General features: G+C 47.8%; 2 protein-coding genes across 2 annotated transcripts in view; one reads left to right on the top strand and one right to left on the bottom strand.

The window, feature by feature from the left end:
* The window catches only part of LOC144269822 (scavenger receptor cysteine-rich type 1 protein M130-like), a 547202-nt gene that overhangs the window by 211901 nt on the left and 318317 nt on the right, over nt 1–16984 (bottom strand). The window lies entirely within an intron of this gene.
* LOC144258254 (antigen WC1.1-like) overlaps nt 2506–16984 on the top strand; it is a 62790-nt gene continuing 48311 nt past the window's right edge. Inside the window, exons 1-2 of the mRNA XM_077806683.1 lie at nt 2506–2566; nt 5776–6090. Of these exons, the coding sequence (XP_077662809.1) occupies nt 2506–2566; nt 5776–6090 (376 nt within the window). The remainder of the gene's footprint in view (nt 2567–5775; nt 6091–16984) is intronic.

Genomic DNA, 16984 nt, shown 5'->3' with positions numbered 1-16984 from the left:
AATGGTTCGGCAGCAGTTCTGCAGAAAAGGACTTGGGGTTACAGTGGACAAGCAGCTGGATATGAGTCAACAGTGTGCCCTTGTTGCCAAGAAGGCCAATTGCATTTTGGGATGTATAAGTAGAGGCATTGCCAGCAGATTGAGGGACGTGATTGTTCCCCTCTATTCGACATTGATGAGGCCTCATCTGGAGTACTGTGTCCAGTTTTGGGCCCCACACTACAAGAAGGATGTGGAAAATTTGGAAAATGTCCAGTGGAGGGCAACAAAAATGATTATGGGACTGGAACACATGACTTAAGAGGAGAGACTGAGGGAACTGGGCTTGTTTAGTCTGCGGAAGAGAAGAATGAGGGGGGATTTGATAGCTGCTTTCAACTACCTGAAAGGGGGTTCCAAAGAGGATGGATCTAGACTGTTCTCAGTGGTAGCTGATGACAGAACAAGGAGTAATGGTCTCAAGTTGCAGTGGGGGAGGTTTAGGTTGGATATTAGGAAAAACTTTTTCACTAAGAGGATGGTGAAACACTGGAATGCATTACCTAGGGAGGTGATGGGATCTCCTTCCTTCGAAGTTTTTAAGGTCAGGCTTGACAAAGCCCTGTCTGGGATGATTTAGTTGGGGATTGGTCCTGCTTTGAGCAGGGGGTTGGACGAGATGACCTCCTGAGGTCCCTTCCAACCCTGATATTGTATGATTCTATGACACCTGTTCTGAAGGGGACGGCCTTGGAGCACCTGTCACAGCGCTGCCAGCTCTGGCAAACTGCCCCTGGTGATGGGATTTTGATGAGGTGGGGCCCAGTCTCCAGATAACATGAAAAGCTCCAAACACCTAGTGAATTTGAGCCTTTGATTGGCAGCCTACCCCACTTCTCCACCTCCTGGGGCAGAAAAACCAATCAGAGCTGTGTCAAGGAGAGCTCACCCCCTCTCCCGGTAACGTTGCCAGCACCTTCTTCCATTATCAGTCAGTTCTTCAATTCTCTGACCTGTGTTCTGGTTATTCAGGGTCAGGGGCTGCACTGTGCTGTACTGGCCCTAGCACGGCGAGCCGCTGACAAGGACTGTAGTTAAGGCAGAGCTGGGGTAGCTGCCGCATGGTTCCTGGTCTTTGCCGCTCTCTGGACAGATGAGAGAGAGTCTGGGCTGAGTCAGAGTTCTCGCCGCTCACCAAGATGGCATCTGGCTGGGGAAACACCCTGTTGTTCATTACCAAGGAGCTCACGCTGTGGCAGTTTGGCCTTCCTGAGGTAGGGGTGGCAAAGTGCCAGAGATGCCTGCGTTAGAGCTGTTTCCTACCAGGCCGCCTTTCTGTCTGGTACCACAAGTGCTGCGATGGGCTGATTTCAGATTCCATTCTAAATGGCTCTGTTAGGCCTGTTCTAACACACACCTACACATGGCTCCTTCAAGCTGGATTTTACCTTTGATTGCCCCCTCTCCCGGCTGCTTTTCCACTGGACATCGGCTATGTTGTTTTCCTGGTTAGCTTGCTACTGTCTCCTGGGAAGCTTGTGTCTTATGGACAATGTGCTGCTCTTCACTGTAGAGAAAAGAGACGGGTTTCAGCTGCACGGACTATTAAGGAGATTCTGTATTCAGACAGATGGAAATGGCCAGGACCCTGTGATTCTCTCTTGCTCCCAGACTGACTAACGCAGCCTGTGCTGCCTGGAGTTACCACACAGGGCAGGCCTAGCACTGGCCTGGGCAGAGAGTCCTGGAGTGGGTTGCTACCTACACTACGGTATGCGAGATGGTCACTCAAAACCTAGTCAGTCCGTGTTAAGAACAAGCTCTGACACGGTGAACAGGAAGCCCTCTGAGACTCTGCTGCCACTGATGGTCACATCTGAAAAAGGAAGCTCCATGACACACTCCTACCACTAATGTACCACTGACATTCAGGAAGCCCTGAGCAGTCTGGATTCCACAAAGGGAGCAGGGGTTGGTCCCTTCTCCTTTGGATACAGCTGACCCCAGTGGTAACATCCCAGCTCTGTGGTTTTAGTGGCCTGGCTACAATTGGACACACACAGCTCTGTGGGGTTCAATTTTAGAGGTTTCTTTATTTCCACATTTGTTTTCATAATTAGTTTGTCAAATTAGCAGCATTCTAGGCTCTAGAGTTATTTAACTAATCAGACAGAATCATTTTTCACACAGTTCTGCCCTGCACCAAGGAGGGCAGTTACATGATGATCCGAGACTGAAGCAAGATGACATCAGAAGCGGACTCGTCACTCATATATGGTAAGAGCTGGAGTTCTAGAATTGTATTGGATGTTTTAGTGGCATAAAAATTTAGATAAACTCTCTGATAATGTCTAAAAAGGTGAATATTGTTTCTATTGGTTCCTTCTGGCAGCTGATGCCAGCATCTGAATCTATATATTTCCCTTCCACTGCTTTGTTGTCACTTGTCAGACACAGAGGAGCCCTGGCAGAGTGTTTCCGTGCTGCCTGTGCAGTGTCAGGAGGGGACAGCAAGTCCGTCCGGCAATGAAGGGACATCTCTCCACTCAGCTGCTTTGGCTTCTCCTCTTTCTTCAGGACACCACGGGTAAGTGCCTGCTTTATTTCACGGGATGAGCTGGGCAGAGGAGAAGTAGGAAGAAAGTTTTAATCCACTAGAAATAGTGTTTTATTCCAGAAGTCAAGGAAGCAAATGGAAAGCAGGCAGATGAGGTTAAAGTAAATTTGTGTTTCTGATTTTCTCCCATTGGTTATTCTGAGAGAGGAGGTTTATATATTTGCAATAATCATAGATTTGACCCAGTCCCAGACCATGTGCTTTATAAAATACCCCAGTCTTGTGGCACTGTGAGCCCAGAGTTGCTTTTAGTGAACTAATGGCTTCAGTGCTTAGAAATTCCTGATAACTAATCAGAAGAAAAGCAGAGTGGGCTTCTATATTATGACTTCCAGCCTCATTGCCCGTCCAGCTCTGTGCCTGTGTATGGAACCTGTGAATAATTCCAGATATACACTCCATGCCATTTAAAATAACACTGCTGTCCTGTGTGCGTCCAACGTGCTGGGCCATCTTCAGCAGGGTTTGAATGATGCACTTGTCAGGACATTGAACTGTTCAGTAGCAGCCTGTTTCTGTGAGTTGCTGCAGTCTGAGACGCTGCTGTTCTGTAGCTACAGTGTGAACAGGTGAAGCTGAAGATGAAAGTCAGATTTTAGAAACCTCAAATATTTAGCTAGAGACAAACTGCAGTACCACAGCTGGTATGTAGAGATCACAGATAGCTCTGCAACGTCTCTGTGCCTCGGAGGGTAGGTGCTGAGGAGTCCGGAGCAAGGACATTTTCTGAAGTGGGGGTTTGTACCTGAACTTCCCAAGAAAGTTACACAGAAGTAGCTGGAGTTTGATCTCCTGATAAAACTGATCTTTACCAGAGTGAAAATGCAGAGAATTCCACTGGGACTCCTGGGTAACCAAATCTCCATGGCACGCGCCATGTTGAACCAGGGGGCCCTATTCTCCCTGCAGTGTGGAGTGACTCCCATTACCTACAATGGGTGGAACTCGTACCCTGCAGGGAGAGAAGGCAGCCCTGGACTCCGCTAGTCAACAGTCTGGTCAGAGTAATAAGAGAGGCTGGTTTCAACCTTCCTTTTCTTGTCTTTAAATTTGACTCCATGTGGAACAGGAATGTCCCCCTCACACTTTTGAACAGTTAAAAGCTCATAACCCAACAGTCCATGAGAATGTTTATCAGCTGGATTTAAATGCAGCTTAGAATGGCTGCTGAACTCCCTGCCACCCTTCCTCACTAACAGGGCACTTTACAAATCTACAAATGGACACCTACGAACGGGCTGGATTCTGGTTCCACCGAAATGTCTCACAGTGGTGAGACCGACACTTCAGCAGGTTAATGGTTTCATCTTTGATTGTTAAAACTTTAGAAAAACAAAACAAAAAAAATTGCAGCAGAAGAGAAATGGTTTTGTGAAATTGTTGCCCCGTGACTAACAGCCTTTGCTGGTTTGGGCCACAAAGAGCAAGAAGCAGGTGTAACATGATGGTGGCTGCTGAAACCAGAGAGCAAACATGCTGCAGTGGATATGCCCTTCTAGGACTGGCACTAAAAGGAAATAATAATAATTAACCCCCAGTCACTGCTGTGGCGAGGACACCATGGAATACATGAGTGCACAGCCTGTGCCCCCTGTGTAACTTACAGATGGTTCTATGGTGAAAACTCTGCACTGGGAATCCAGCGATTAGGGTCTGTTCTTGTCTCTGCCACAGATTGAGTGTGTGACCTTGGGGAATCTCATTTAATTTCTCACTGCCTCATGTTCCCTTTCTGTAAAATGGGAACAATACCTACCTGTGTGATTGAAGGTGGAGAGAGAACGTGGAGATAAAATTCACCAGATAGAAAAAAACATTAAATAAATTAAAATGATCAAAGTCAACTCTTTTGTTCCAAGTCGAACACATGGGTTCCTACAGAGCGGGGAAGGGTCAGAAGAGACACCAAGTTACTTAATCTGACTCAGGGTTACAGAATGAATCCTTTCAACAAGGGGTCACCAGTACACAAATTTGAGAACCACTGAACAAGAGGGATGTGGAGGTGGGTCCAGAGCTCCTGGACTTCCCATAACAGTCACTGTGCTCTGGGGAAGGGGTTTGTTTTCACCATGAGATTGTATGGAACAGTGCCCCCCTCCCCACAGCTTCCCATCAATATACAGCTGTAACTGCAGCTAGCAGGAGCTCTCTGCTCTGAGGGTTCTGATGTCCCTTGCCCCCCAGGATGGAGTTACAGCCCCTGTTACTGGAAAGAGAATGTGCTTTATAAAAACTGGGTATAAAATAGTCATCACAGATGAATCTGCACTTATACTTTGTAACCAGCAGGTAAATGCAGATGGGGAAAAACATTTTCTCTAATTCCTTCTGAGAAAACATTTAAAAATTTGAAGCAGGTAGAATGGGAGGGGTCTGGGAGGAACAGTAACTCAGACAGAGGAGGAAGGCAAGTAGCACTGAGTGGCAGGTGGGCTGTATGTGTGTGTGTGGGGGGGGTGGCACTTAATGGGCAGAGCAGCAGCAAGTGTGAGGGGAGGGAGAGCAGGATAGTGGGATATGTCTGGCTCTCCATGTTATGTTCACAGCAGAAACACAGAGAAGTTAGATAAATATATGAAATACTCTTTCTGGAAGTTTGCAATGTAACACAACTTTATAACTTAGAATGTAGAACCCTCACATACAAGAACCCCAAAACAGAGAGAGACAAAGCAGGGTGCTCCACAAGGCAGAGAGGCACAACTTACCCTACCTAGATTTAGGCCCAGATTGCCACTTCCTTACAAAGCGCTCCATCCCTAGCCTGCAAACAGGACCAGGAAGTCCCTTCCTCTTAAAGTGGCAGCAGGTTGGCATTTTAACAGTTTTCAATACACCACACTCCTTTCCAGACAGGAGAGGTTGTTGGAGATGGTTGGAGGAGCTGGTGCCAGGGAGAGGTTGGGTGGGGGAACATGTTTTCAAGTGAGTGGTGGGGGAGAAGGAATGAGGAGATTGGGTGGTGAGGGAGGGTGGTGAACTACACAGCAGTGATGGTGCTCAGCATTCACCAGCCCAGAGAGCTCAGAGGGGAGGAGATACCTCATGCTGCCTCCCCAGTGACAAGCCTTACTGGGATATCAGGGAGTAAAGCCCAGGGCCCTTGTGTGATAATCTCCAAACCACAGGGCATGGGCTCTGTGCTGTCTGCAACTCTGCTCTGTGTCTCTTTGAAGGTGCTGATGAGCTGAGGCTGGTGAATGGAAGCAGCCCCTGTGCCGGGAGAGTGGAGGTTAAACACCAGGATCAGTGGGGGACGGTGTGTGATGATAAATGGGACATGGAAGATGCTGAGGTGGTTTGTAAGCAGCTGGGATGTGGACCTGCTGTCAGTGCCCTTGGTAATGCTCATTTTGGAGAAGGATCTGGACCAACTTGGCTGATTTTACCTGATTGTGATGGTGATGAGTCAGCTCTCTGGGACTGCAATCATGAAGGATGGGCTGCATTCCAGTGCCGTCATTCTTTTGATTCCGGAGTGATCTGCTCAGGTAAGAACTCTGCCAACCTGCCCTTGTAGGAAACTCCCTATGAGGGAGAAGGGACTGAACCCAAAGTGTGTGAAATTCCTGGTGACTCAGAGCTGGATGGTACCGTGCCCTGAGGTCTGTGTGGAGCTGACCAGTCTCTCCCTGAGCTCCCCTTGGTAGACTGGGGATGAGCAGGCTGTTTCATCCTCTGGGCAGGTCAGACAGCTGTCATGGAGTAAGGGTGGGGTGGAGCAAAGCACAATTACCAGGTCTGTGCTGGTAGGTGCCTGTGTATAGAAGCCCAGTATCTCCCCAGGGGAGCAGCAGTTGTGACCCTGCCTGTGGCTGTGGGAGCTGGGATGGGAGCTGGTGGGGCGAGTGCTGTGGAATTTTCCCCAGAGCTCCCTGAGGCAGCAGGAGAGGAGCCCTGAGCCTGACCATGGCAAGTGGGAGGGGCCAAACCAGCTGTGGATAGGTGCAGGGGGCAAAAACTGACTCCACTGCTCCACACAGCTCCCTCCTTCCCCGAATCCCCCCAGGGTCAGGCAGGAAACTCCCACATGACGTGTAGCTCTTTGTTCCGCAGCCCACCTGGCTGCCTTCCCATGCAGGGTGAGCTAGAATTACCCACAGGATAATGTCGTGGAGACGGCATCTGGATCCCTCTGCACTTGGGAAATAAATGTGTATGTATAACCTGGCTTCATCAAAGCTTGTGCTGTTAAAATGGCTGTGTTTGCACACAGGTCTAAAGAGAGTGACTGTTAAAAACAGCCCTGACCGTGTAATACTAAGCCCTGGTCTACACTACAGAGTTAGGTTGATGTAAGTGAGCTTACGTTGACCTAATTCCATAAGCGTCTACACTAAAATGTAGCTCCTGCCAATGTAACTTGCCCATTACCCCGACATAACAACTCCACCTCCATGAGAGGTTTAGCACTTAGGTCTGTGCAGCTAGGTCTACGCACTGCCAGTGTGGACACTGCATTGCTTATATTGACTGTTGCTGCCTTTCTGAATCCATCCCACAATGCTCCACACTGATAGTTAAACTGATGCAAGCAGGGGCGGGGGTTATGGAAGGCCAGGGGAGGCTGAACCTCCCCAAACAGCCAGGCATGGCCCCACCCACACTCCACCCTGAACCCCCTCCTGCTTCCGGACGCTTCCCAATGTCCTCAGCCCAGGGAGGTTGCTCCTCTTCCCCGAGGGGGCTGGGGCTAGCGCGTGCCAGCCTGGGGCTCAGGACTCCGGCCAGTTGGGGCCCCCGGTGCTCTGGGGCTGGGGGTGCTTGGGAGGGTTGGTCAGGGCGGCCCGGGGCTGGAGCGGGGGGGCCAGCAACCACAGTCAGCGGCTCGAGGTTCCTGCGGGGGGGGGGGGGGGGCGCGCAGAATAGATGGAGGATGGGGGGGCAGGCAGAAGGGGCAGGGCCGGGGGCTAGGCTCCCTGAACGGGTGGCTCAAACATCGCCCATGGGTGCAAGCACTCCTGGTGAGGATGTGCACCACCAACACAAAGAGCGTAGTGTGGACACACAAAAGCGATTTAGTTACTGTGGCGGCTATATATTCACATAACTTAGGTCAACTAATTTTACTGTAGTCTTGCCCTCAGTGTAGGAACATTGGTCGCTGCAGCTGGCTGAACAGTGACAACACCTCTTTGTTCTGATTAGCTCAGTTTGCATCTCTCTCTGCAAATCCCTGATCGCCACCACTGGTGAAGTCACATCTGATCACTGGGGTCAGTGCTTTGTGTGTCTCCCCTCACACACTGCCACTCACTTACCACCCTGAATTCCACTGAATGCATCCGATGAAGAGAGCTGTAGCTCACGAAAACTTATGCTCAAATAAATTTGTTAGTCTCTAAGGTGCCACAAGTACTCCTTTTCTTTTTACCATCCTCAGTGACAGTATCCCCAGAAACTGTGGGGGAGGTCACCCCTCCCCTGTGCCCTCTTGGCCCTGTGTCAGAACACAGGGCCACAGTCACCATAAGCCTCCCCCACCCACCTTCCCTCAGAAATACGCCGGGCACAGTGGGGGCCTCCTCAACAGGCCCTAAAGTGGAGTAACCCTCAGCACATGGAGATGCATTGGCTCCCCTCTCAGTCTCTGTGCCAGGCTCAGCACAGGTGCATGGATCTACCGGGGCTGAGGTGAAGAGTCTCTCTCTGGGTTTCATTCTGGGTTTGCCGTGTGCAGTGAGCTCTGCAGCTGCAGTGTCTCAGCTGAGGTGTAACTGCCTGAGCTGCACCATCCTAATTTCCACTGTTTCTATACCAGAAATGCACAAGTGCAGAGAGGAGCTCCTTTGCATAATGGCAGGAGCCAAAAGTGGGAGCCTGGCAGCCACACCCCCATTCCCTGCTGGGCCTGTTCTTGTCTCTGCAGCCGCAGCTCTGGGCTTGTAATCCCTGAACTTCTTGGCCTATTGGTGCTGCTTGGAGGATTTGGGGAGGATCCAGAGGGTACAAAGGAACTTGACCGGCTATCAGGGAATTAGGCACCAGCACTTACCTTGTAAATGCTGAATAAATGTGAAATGAAAACCGACTTGTCTGAGAAACCCTCATTCTATCCATTCTGCTCCAGTGTACCTCCTCTAACTCATCTTGGTACGGAAGCGACCAATGAGACACATTAACTGAGTGTCCCCTCACAGTTATTATTGACAATTATTTACCTCAGGAATTATTATTGACAATTATTTACCTGAGGTTACAGAAAGAGACATTGACACTAAAGGAAAAGATTCCTTGGCATTTTAAGTTCCCTGCATGAATGCTCAGTGTTTGTCCTTCATTTTGGGTCTTTATCACACATTGGCACCACATTTGGCCCTTGGTAGATTGAGAGCTCTACTGCCTAGATGCAACTGCTGTAAAGTTACGCTGAGTCTGTGCTAGGGCAATGCTCACATGTACTAGCCTGCACAATGACCCTCCCACCCCTGACAAACACTGGCTGGATGTTGGTAGACCCCACTTTACCAGTCAGTAATGAGCTCAGGTGCTCTGCTACTTTCCCTCTCTCCCACCTCTCCTGTCTGCACAGCCGCTTCCTGGCTTTCACACCCTTCACCCACACAAAACCTATCTGGCCAATTACCTGTATTGCACCAAGGGAAATGCATCACAATTCCCTTCATCTACACACCAGGCAGCAAACCTGTACACACCAGGAGTACAGGAGGCGAGCAGAGAGGCCAACACACAGCATGGCATTGTTAGATATTGTTATTGAATGGGATCCCTGTCCACCAGCTTTGCACTTCTCTTTAGAGCAGCCTTGTGGCTTCTCCAGTTTACACCATCCATTTACATCCAGGCTCTCATCTGGAAATAAGCACAGTATGGATTTTGCTAACAGCTCCCTTTTGGACCGTGCCTTTTGTCTCACAGAGCCAGCTGGTCTAGTTTCAACTACACCTATGTTTCACCGGCAAAAATCAGCTTAGAGGTCGCAAGTGGGTGCAGTTGACTACTGGTGATGTGTAAGGCCAACTTTACACCACTCTTACACCACTGCAGCTTCCTACACAAAGCACTATGGAGGACAGAGACCTGTGTGCACATAAACCTGCAGTCACTGCTAGAGTTGAACATTTCTCACACTATTTATTGTCACTGGTGCTCTCAGAGCTAGGAGGCTGTTGTTCATTCATTGCAATGAAGGCCAGACTCTCCTTACTGCCTGTGGACAGACAACTTTGCATGTCAGTGACTGTGGAATTAAATTAAAATTCACTAACAAAAATCCTCATTAATGCACCTGGTGGGAGATTAAGGCAGTCTGTGTTTTTAATGATGGGTTTAGCTAGGTTCATGGGACTCTGTATGCTACTACCTCAGGAAGAGGCACTGTTCCTGGGAGTCAGGGGGCAGACTCAGTGTGTGTAAGGCAACCAAGAGGGAGAGCGGAGACACACTATTTAGAGTGATAGGTGTCGTGTCAGGTCGGGGAGGATAGCAGTTGTGTCTGGGTGGCCACCAGCTCCCTGCTAGGAGGAGGGGCCATGTCTGAGCGAAAGGAAGGGGGCAGAATCAAGTGACTGACAAGAGAAAGCCTGGGAACAGGAGTGAGTCTGACCAACAGGAAGTGAGATGCCCAGCACTGGAGAGAGGAGAAGCCAATTTGGAGCAGTCTGGAACCAGCTATGGAAAGGCCAGGACTGGCTGTGTGGTGAGGCCCAGAGAACTGGCCCCTGGGCAGCAAAATCCCTCAGCTTGGGACTTTCCCTCTTCAAGGTCACTCCCTGGTTAATGAGTTTTGTTGGGAATATTCCCCACCAAGCCAGGCTGAATTAGTGCTTCAGCTACCTAGGGAAAATCCACCACCACCTGGCAAACTTTGCTCTGACTGAGAGTCCACGCTGCCTGCCTACTGCGAGTTTGTCTGAGCACTAGGGTAGGAGACTCAAGTTTGGATTTTTAGTAATGTTATTGCAATGTGCACCTTGAGCCCTGCACCCCTTTGTGATGAGGGGAAATCCCGGGAGCAGAAGCAGCCTGATTCCTGCATGAAGAGGATGCCTGAGAGCAGCGATCATCAGCCCCCGTGCAGTGACTGAGGAATTTAGATTCATGGGAAACTAATGGGTACTATCAGTATGGGCACCAGTGACCCTGAGAGCAGTGTTTTACCGTGTTGTGCTATATTTACTTTCTGTTTAGTATAACTATTGTGTGGAATATACTATATGTGTCTGCTTTATTTCTTAAGAGTCTCTAACTATCTGGCAAGTAAGTGGGGGTTACCCTCTGGTTAGAATTTTCCTTCCAACTGCCCTGGGACCCTGCTAGGAAGGAGCAAAGAGAGTGGATGCACTGCCAAATAAATTCATATGGGAAGAAAATAAGGAAGTTGCATCCTGCTGAGCTGGAGACAAGATTGAAAAGAACCCAGGCCTGTCCATCAAATCCTGTGAGGAGATTGATGCTAAAGAAGGTAATTGGATGGATAAGAGGTGCTACATAAGGGTGAATGGGTTGTAAGAGGATTTTCACAGGGTAGCTGGTCCCTGTGGATAGGCTAAGTCAGCAACCCTGGACCATAGTAGGTGAGTCCAATCCAGCAAATTAAAGAGGGTCGGGCTACACCTGGGGCTGTAAAGGGCTGCTCGTGGGCAGTTTGGGAAGATGGACAGGGACAGGCTGCATCCTGGGCAGGGGAAGGCACACCAGAGTGGAGTTAGCTCCTGTGGTGTATCCCTGCAACAAGGGGCCAGGGGCTTAGGGAAGCAGCTAGGGGCCAAGAAGGGAGCAGAGCTGACTGAAACTGGGAAACTGCCAGGAGCAGCAGTGCCAGAGACCCCTGGATGGGGATGTCTCTGAGACCAAGGAATGAGAAAAAAAGTTTGTTTTTTTCTGTTGATTTCCTAACTTCTCTTAAGAAAATAAACTTTCTTGCAAAAGACTGGGTGTGGCAGTGCATTCTTTGAAGTTGCGGAAGAAGCATGACTGGGTGACAAGGCTGTAAAGGGATTGTCAAATTTAGCAGGTGTGTGGTTCTTTCTGGGGAATACACTGAGTATTTGAGTGTCGGACAGATGTAGGGTTGTGAGTATAGGCTGTTCAGTACAGTTCACCTAAAAACAAGTTGTATCTTAACAGAGAGAAGGCATTTGACTCAGTGCTACTCTTGTCATGTGCCCTATTCTCTGAGTGATATTTTCAAAGGCAAAGTGTGCATGTTTGTGCTATGGCTGTGTTGGATCACAGCTCAAAGAGGGCAGAGTTAATGTTGCATGGGTGTGCACCTTAACTTTGTGTTTTCAGAGGTTTGAGTTTCCTGAACTCAGCATTCTGGAAGAGCACAAGATACCTCTGGGCAACCTTACCCTGCACAAATGAAGGTTTCTATCAGTGAATTTCCTAGTTTTTTGGAACAAAAAGAGAAGTGTTTGTTGTCAGAGTTAGTAGTCATTTAGACGGTTGTAGTTCTCACCTATGTTTGCAGTTGATAGAAACTGTAACTAGGTAATTGGAAAAAGACCTAACTTTTATATAGCCCTTTTCATCAGTAGATCACAAACAGCTTTACCTCACTATCCCCATTATACAGCTGGGGAAACTGAAACACAGAGAAGTGAAGTGATTTGCTCAAGGACACTTAGAAGTCCAGAGGCAGAGCTAGGAATAGTCACAGTCCAGGGGTCTCTATACTAGGCCATATGGTTGCTTGGTGATTCCTCAGAGCTCCTACCTGTTTTTGTACCTTTTGTCACAATGGAATGGGAATAATAGTTGTGCTTTGAAATGTTTGTAATGGGTATTTGCTAAGAGGGTCAGTCAGAAAAATTCCATCCATCTGTCCCAAAATCTTGACAGTCTTGTATTACATGGTTGTTACCGTAACTTTAAGCGTGTGAGGGGAGACTGATATTTTTCTCTCCTTCTCCACCCCCTGTCCGACCAGTTTCTGTAAAATTAACCCTCCTCAACATTTCTAGCTCTCCCTCCCCTTCCTACCCCAGTAAGCTATTAGTTGGTACTCAAGAAGCCATTAACATGGAAGAAGTTGTTCCTTGCTGTCTCCGGTCCTGCGCTTCTGCATAAACATATCACAGCAGCAGATCACTGGAGGGCTGCACCCTACCTTGGTTATGGCACCTGAGCTGCACACTGATCTGCGGCCCACCATTCCCCTGACCCACCCCACCTGGGACTGCCCTGGAGCCTAGCTGGGAAAGGAATCTAGTCCACCCCCATCCAAACTGTCTCCCGCTGCACCCACCTAATGGTGACCTGTACCTTTACTAAACATTTCATAAATTTTAGAGGAGGAAAATTTAAAGTGGAACAGTTTCAACAGGAGACATTGAAAGCATTCCAGCCTAGAATAGTTCACGGCCTGGTGATTACCACGCTCACGTGTGGATCAGGGATAGAATTCCTGAATTCAAGCCCCTGCTCCTGAGTAGGGTTTCAAACTAGTGTCTCCCATATCCCAGACAAATGCCCTAATCACTGGACTAAAGGTTATAATGGAGAGCACACACAATTTCTGTATGACCCACAATGGGCTCTTCTGATTTTCTGACAAGTTCCAAACAGTTTCAAGGCTGAATCAAATATTTTTTTCTGATTTTTTTGGTTTGCTGTCTGAACCAAGACAACAATTACTGGCCTGGCTGTAGCTTGGACTGGTGACATCAGAGGGATGGAGGCTGTGGTGAGGATCGGTGTGGAGGTGGAGAGGCTGGGTGGGTGTGACACTCATAGCATCCCAATGCCAGGAGGCAAGGGCCTCTCTGGTATCAGGTAATGAGTTTCAGATGGCCTGGCCAGTTCAGTGTCCCCCAGTTCACTGAGGTCATACTCTGTGTCTGAGAGGTGGCATGTACAATATTGGAAAACTAATAAGTCACTGATCATTGATATTCTTACACATTGTATGTACGAAGTGTGTTCAAGGGTTGTGAGTACAGGCTGGAATAATGACTAAAGTGTGTTTAAACCAGGCATGTCACAGGGAGTTGGCAAACAGGTCTGCCAAAGGAATGTGTTTGCTTCTCTGACTAGCCTGGTCATCAGGTAGAGATGAAAAAGGTTTATTTGCATATTAGGAAAACAAAACTATCAAGCTCCAAGTTGGGGAGGAGACATTATGTCATCTACATGCAGGGGGCGAGAGAAGCTTGGTCTAAGTCTTACCTAAAGAGTACATTGCAACTGTTTACTTGGCTATAAAAACAGGGGAGCTGAACCTCAAACAATAAGCAATTGAATCAGCTGATTGTATACAACATTATGTACAATATTACTATATTATGAAAGTGTATTGAGTGATGTTCAATGAAAGCCTATGCCACACATAATATCATCATGGAATCTATGTATTCTAACTATATTAAGAATTATGGCTTCTCATTGATATTGTGGTTTAACGTCTGTGTCCAAATAAAGGGTTTCTCCCAGGCAGGAGGGAAGGCAACTATCTACCTGTCCCCACTGAAATTAAGCAAAGGGTCCCCCAAAACAAGAGAAGCTCTATTTGCATAGAAATCAGGAGGGGGATAGGAAGTCCAGAGAAAAGGAAGAACAGTGTAAGGTCATCCTGCCTCTTGAAACAAGATCATTGAACTTCGGAAGATATATGCAAGAACAGAAACCATCTTTGCCATCCATCACTAGGCAAACACAAGACAACAGTTGCAATTTGACTCAGGTAAAAACTTGAGAATTGTTAGTCTGCTGAGAGCACAATCTGTCATGCTGACCATGTATTCCCCTGTCAGTATGGATGAGGGCAGGAACTGGATAAAACTTCTCAAAATTATGGGCAGCCAGAGAGGGGTCCCATGCAAAATGGTTCAAGTGGTTAAGGGAAGAGACTGGGGGTGCCTTGTGCTTCTGCTAGAATGCCACAGGAAGTTGTGGCTAATGAACACTCTGTGAGCAAGCAAGGGAGTTTTGCTTTGATTACATTCTGAATTAATAGCTTGGGGTAGGAGGTATTATGACATTTATGGGCTGAGATTGACCTGATTAAGTTTTTCAGACAAAATGGTAGCCAATAGAGGAGAGCAGCACAAGTGATTAACTGTCTAGAAAACATCAACTATGAGGAAAGATGGGGAAAAAAATGGGTTGGTTTAGTCTGGAGAAGAGAAGGCTGATGGAGGGACATCCTATGATTCTTCAAGTACATAAAAGGCTGCTATAAATAGGAGGGCACTAAATTGTTCTCCTTAATCACTGAGGACAGGACTAGAAGTAAAAGGATTAAATTGCAACAAGAAAGATTTAAATTAGACATTGGGGAAAACTTCCTAACCGTCAGACTTGTTAAGCAGCGGAACCAATTGCCTACGGAGGTGGTGAAATCTGTCATTGGACATTTTTAAGAAAGGGTCAGACAAACATCTGTCAGGGGTGGTCTAGATAATACTTAGGCTATGTTTTCACTGCAGACCTTACAGTGGCACAGCTGTAAGGCATCCCATGTAGCCACTCTATGCCGATGGGAGAGGTCTCTCCTGCCAGCATAATTAAATGAGCCCTAACAAGCACCAGTAGCTATGTCAGTGGGAGAGCGTCTCCTGCCGGCACAGCTCTGTCCATACCGGCGCTTTTGTCAGTGAAACTTTTGTCAGTCAGGGGGGTGGGTTTTTTTTTTTTCTACACCCCTGTCTGACAGACGTTTCACTGACAAAAATGCCAGTAAAGACATAGGTTTAGTCTTGCCTTGGTGCAGGGGACTGGATTAGATGACCTATCAAGGTCCATTCCAGTCCTCCACTTCTATCATTCTATGGAAATGAATTTATTGAGTTTATCAAAAAAAGTTAGTGTCTCTCTTAGGGCCGTGAATTTTTCACAGCCATGACCCATGTAGCGAGGGTGACCTAAGTTTTAGGAGTAGACCAGAACAAAGGAATGTGATGCAAACTGAAAAACTTGGGTATTGAGGGAGAGCCCCACCAAGGAGTATTCACCCCTGACAGTGATGCATCAGAAAGCATTCTCCATCTCCTGTTGGGTTGAATGCAGTGGGAAGGAACTGTGCTAAGGTTGTTTGGAATTATGCTCCCAGTATGGTGCATTCTCCACAGTTTGCAGGACATTGGAGTGATGGGGCTCAGTGCTTGGCTTTGCAGCAAAAGGTGCTTTATCATGGTTGTTTGCCTCTGCATTATCTGCATCGTGTCCCTCCCAAGGGCCGTATGCTCCATTCTGAGCTTTTGTGCATGCTCCAGGAAACCTTTCCAGCTGCTTTCAAGGCCCTCTATTGGGATTAACTGTATGCTCCATGGAACAGATCATCTACAGCTTTTTCTTACGTTTCCTGAGATTTGACAGCTTCTCTGCACACTACAACTACCCTCTTCACACAGTTACACGTGCACAGGGAAATAAGAAAAAGCAGTGTCATTTATGGTCCCATTCTTCATAGTCTCCATGCCAACAATGATAAAATATGCTTGTTCCCATAAGGTTGGAATGCTATTCCCATCTTCTCTTCCAACTCCATGGTTTCCTTTGAGATGGTAAGATATTCCCCCATTTATTTCCCATTCTACAGACCTTTTGTACTTTGAGTGGTGCACACACGTGTGTCGGAGGAGGGGACAGGCTTTGTGTAGGGGAGTTCTTTAAAATTTTATGGTTTTGAGCAGTTGGGGGCTGGATGGATGACTCTTTTCTTTTCTAGGGTGGGTAGAGGAGTAGTAGGAGCAGGTTAGTGACTGCATGTGACCTTCTACAGGCTTTACTGACTACAGCTGAGTAAATCACTGATTTTTCCGTTTAGTGGCCAAACCAAAAAATCTGAAAGAAGAACTGATTCATTTAGAGCCCAAACTGAATGGTTGTTTTTTTCTTGCAGAAACAAAAACAAAAAACATTCTTTCTGATCTAATGAAAGATTTGAAATATGATTTTGAAAAGACATTAAAAAAGGAACAAGTGTTGGGTGGGAAGGGGAGAAATTTCAGTTATACATTCAGCTGTACTCAGGACAGCTTGCAGGGATGCAGATGCAGTTACTAACCCGCTGGAGCTCGTTCACTGACTCGGTACCAGATTCAGAGCCACCTCACCTTCATTTTCTCTGACGGTGCCCTGTAGACATCTGCATTCTGGTGACTCTTATCCACAGGGAAGTGGACATGCTTGTCTCCAGACAGGCCAGTCAAGTCCTGGGCCTCTGCATGGGTCCATGTGGAAGCAAGGGGGGCATGGTTGCTATGAGAATGTGAACTCACCTGGTACCGAAAGGAGGCGCTCCTGGCTGCCAGCCAGCATTTAACCAGAGAGGGTACATCTGGTCAAGATGACCCCAGAGGTGTGGAGTGCAAACAGGTGCAAAGCAGGTTGATGCAGGTATGAAGCAATGCAGTGTGGGACACTAGCTGGAGGACTGTCAGCAGCATTAGCATTAGGAATTATTTCACAGGAATCTTA

This window comes from Eretmochelys imbricata, chromosome 1, assembly GCF_965152235.1.
Source record: "Eretmochelys imbricata isolate rEreImb1 chromosome 1, rEreImb1.hap1, whole genome shotgun sequence".
In the NCBI taxonomy this organism is placed as follows: domain Eukaryota; kingdom Metazoa; phylum Chordata; order Testudines; family Cheloniidae; genus Eretmochelys; species Eretmochelys imbricata.
Note: the sequence above shows the minus strand (reverse complement) of the source record. Positions and strands in the feature narration are given on the sequence as shown.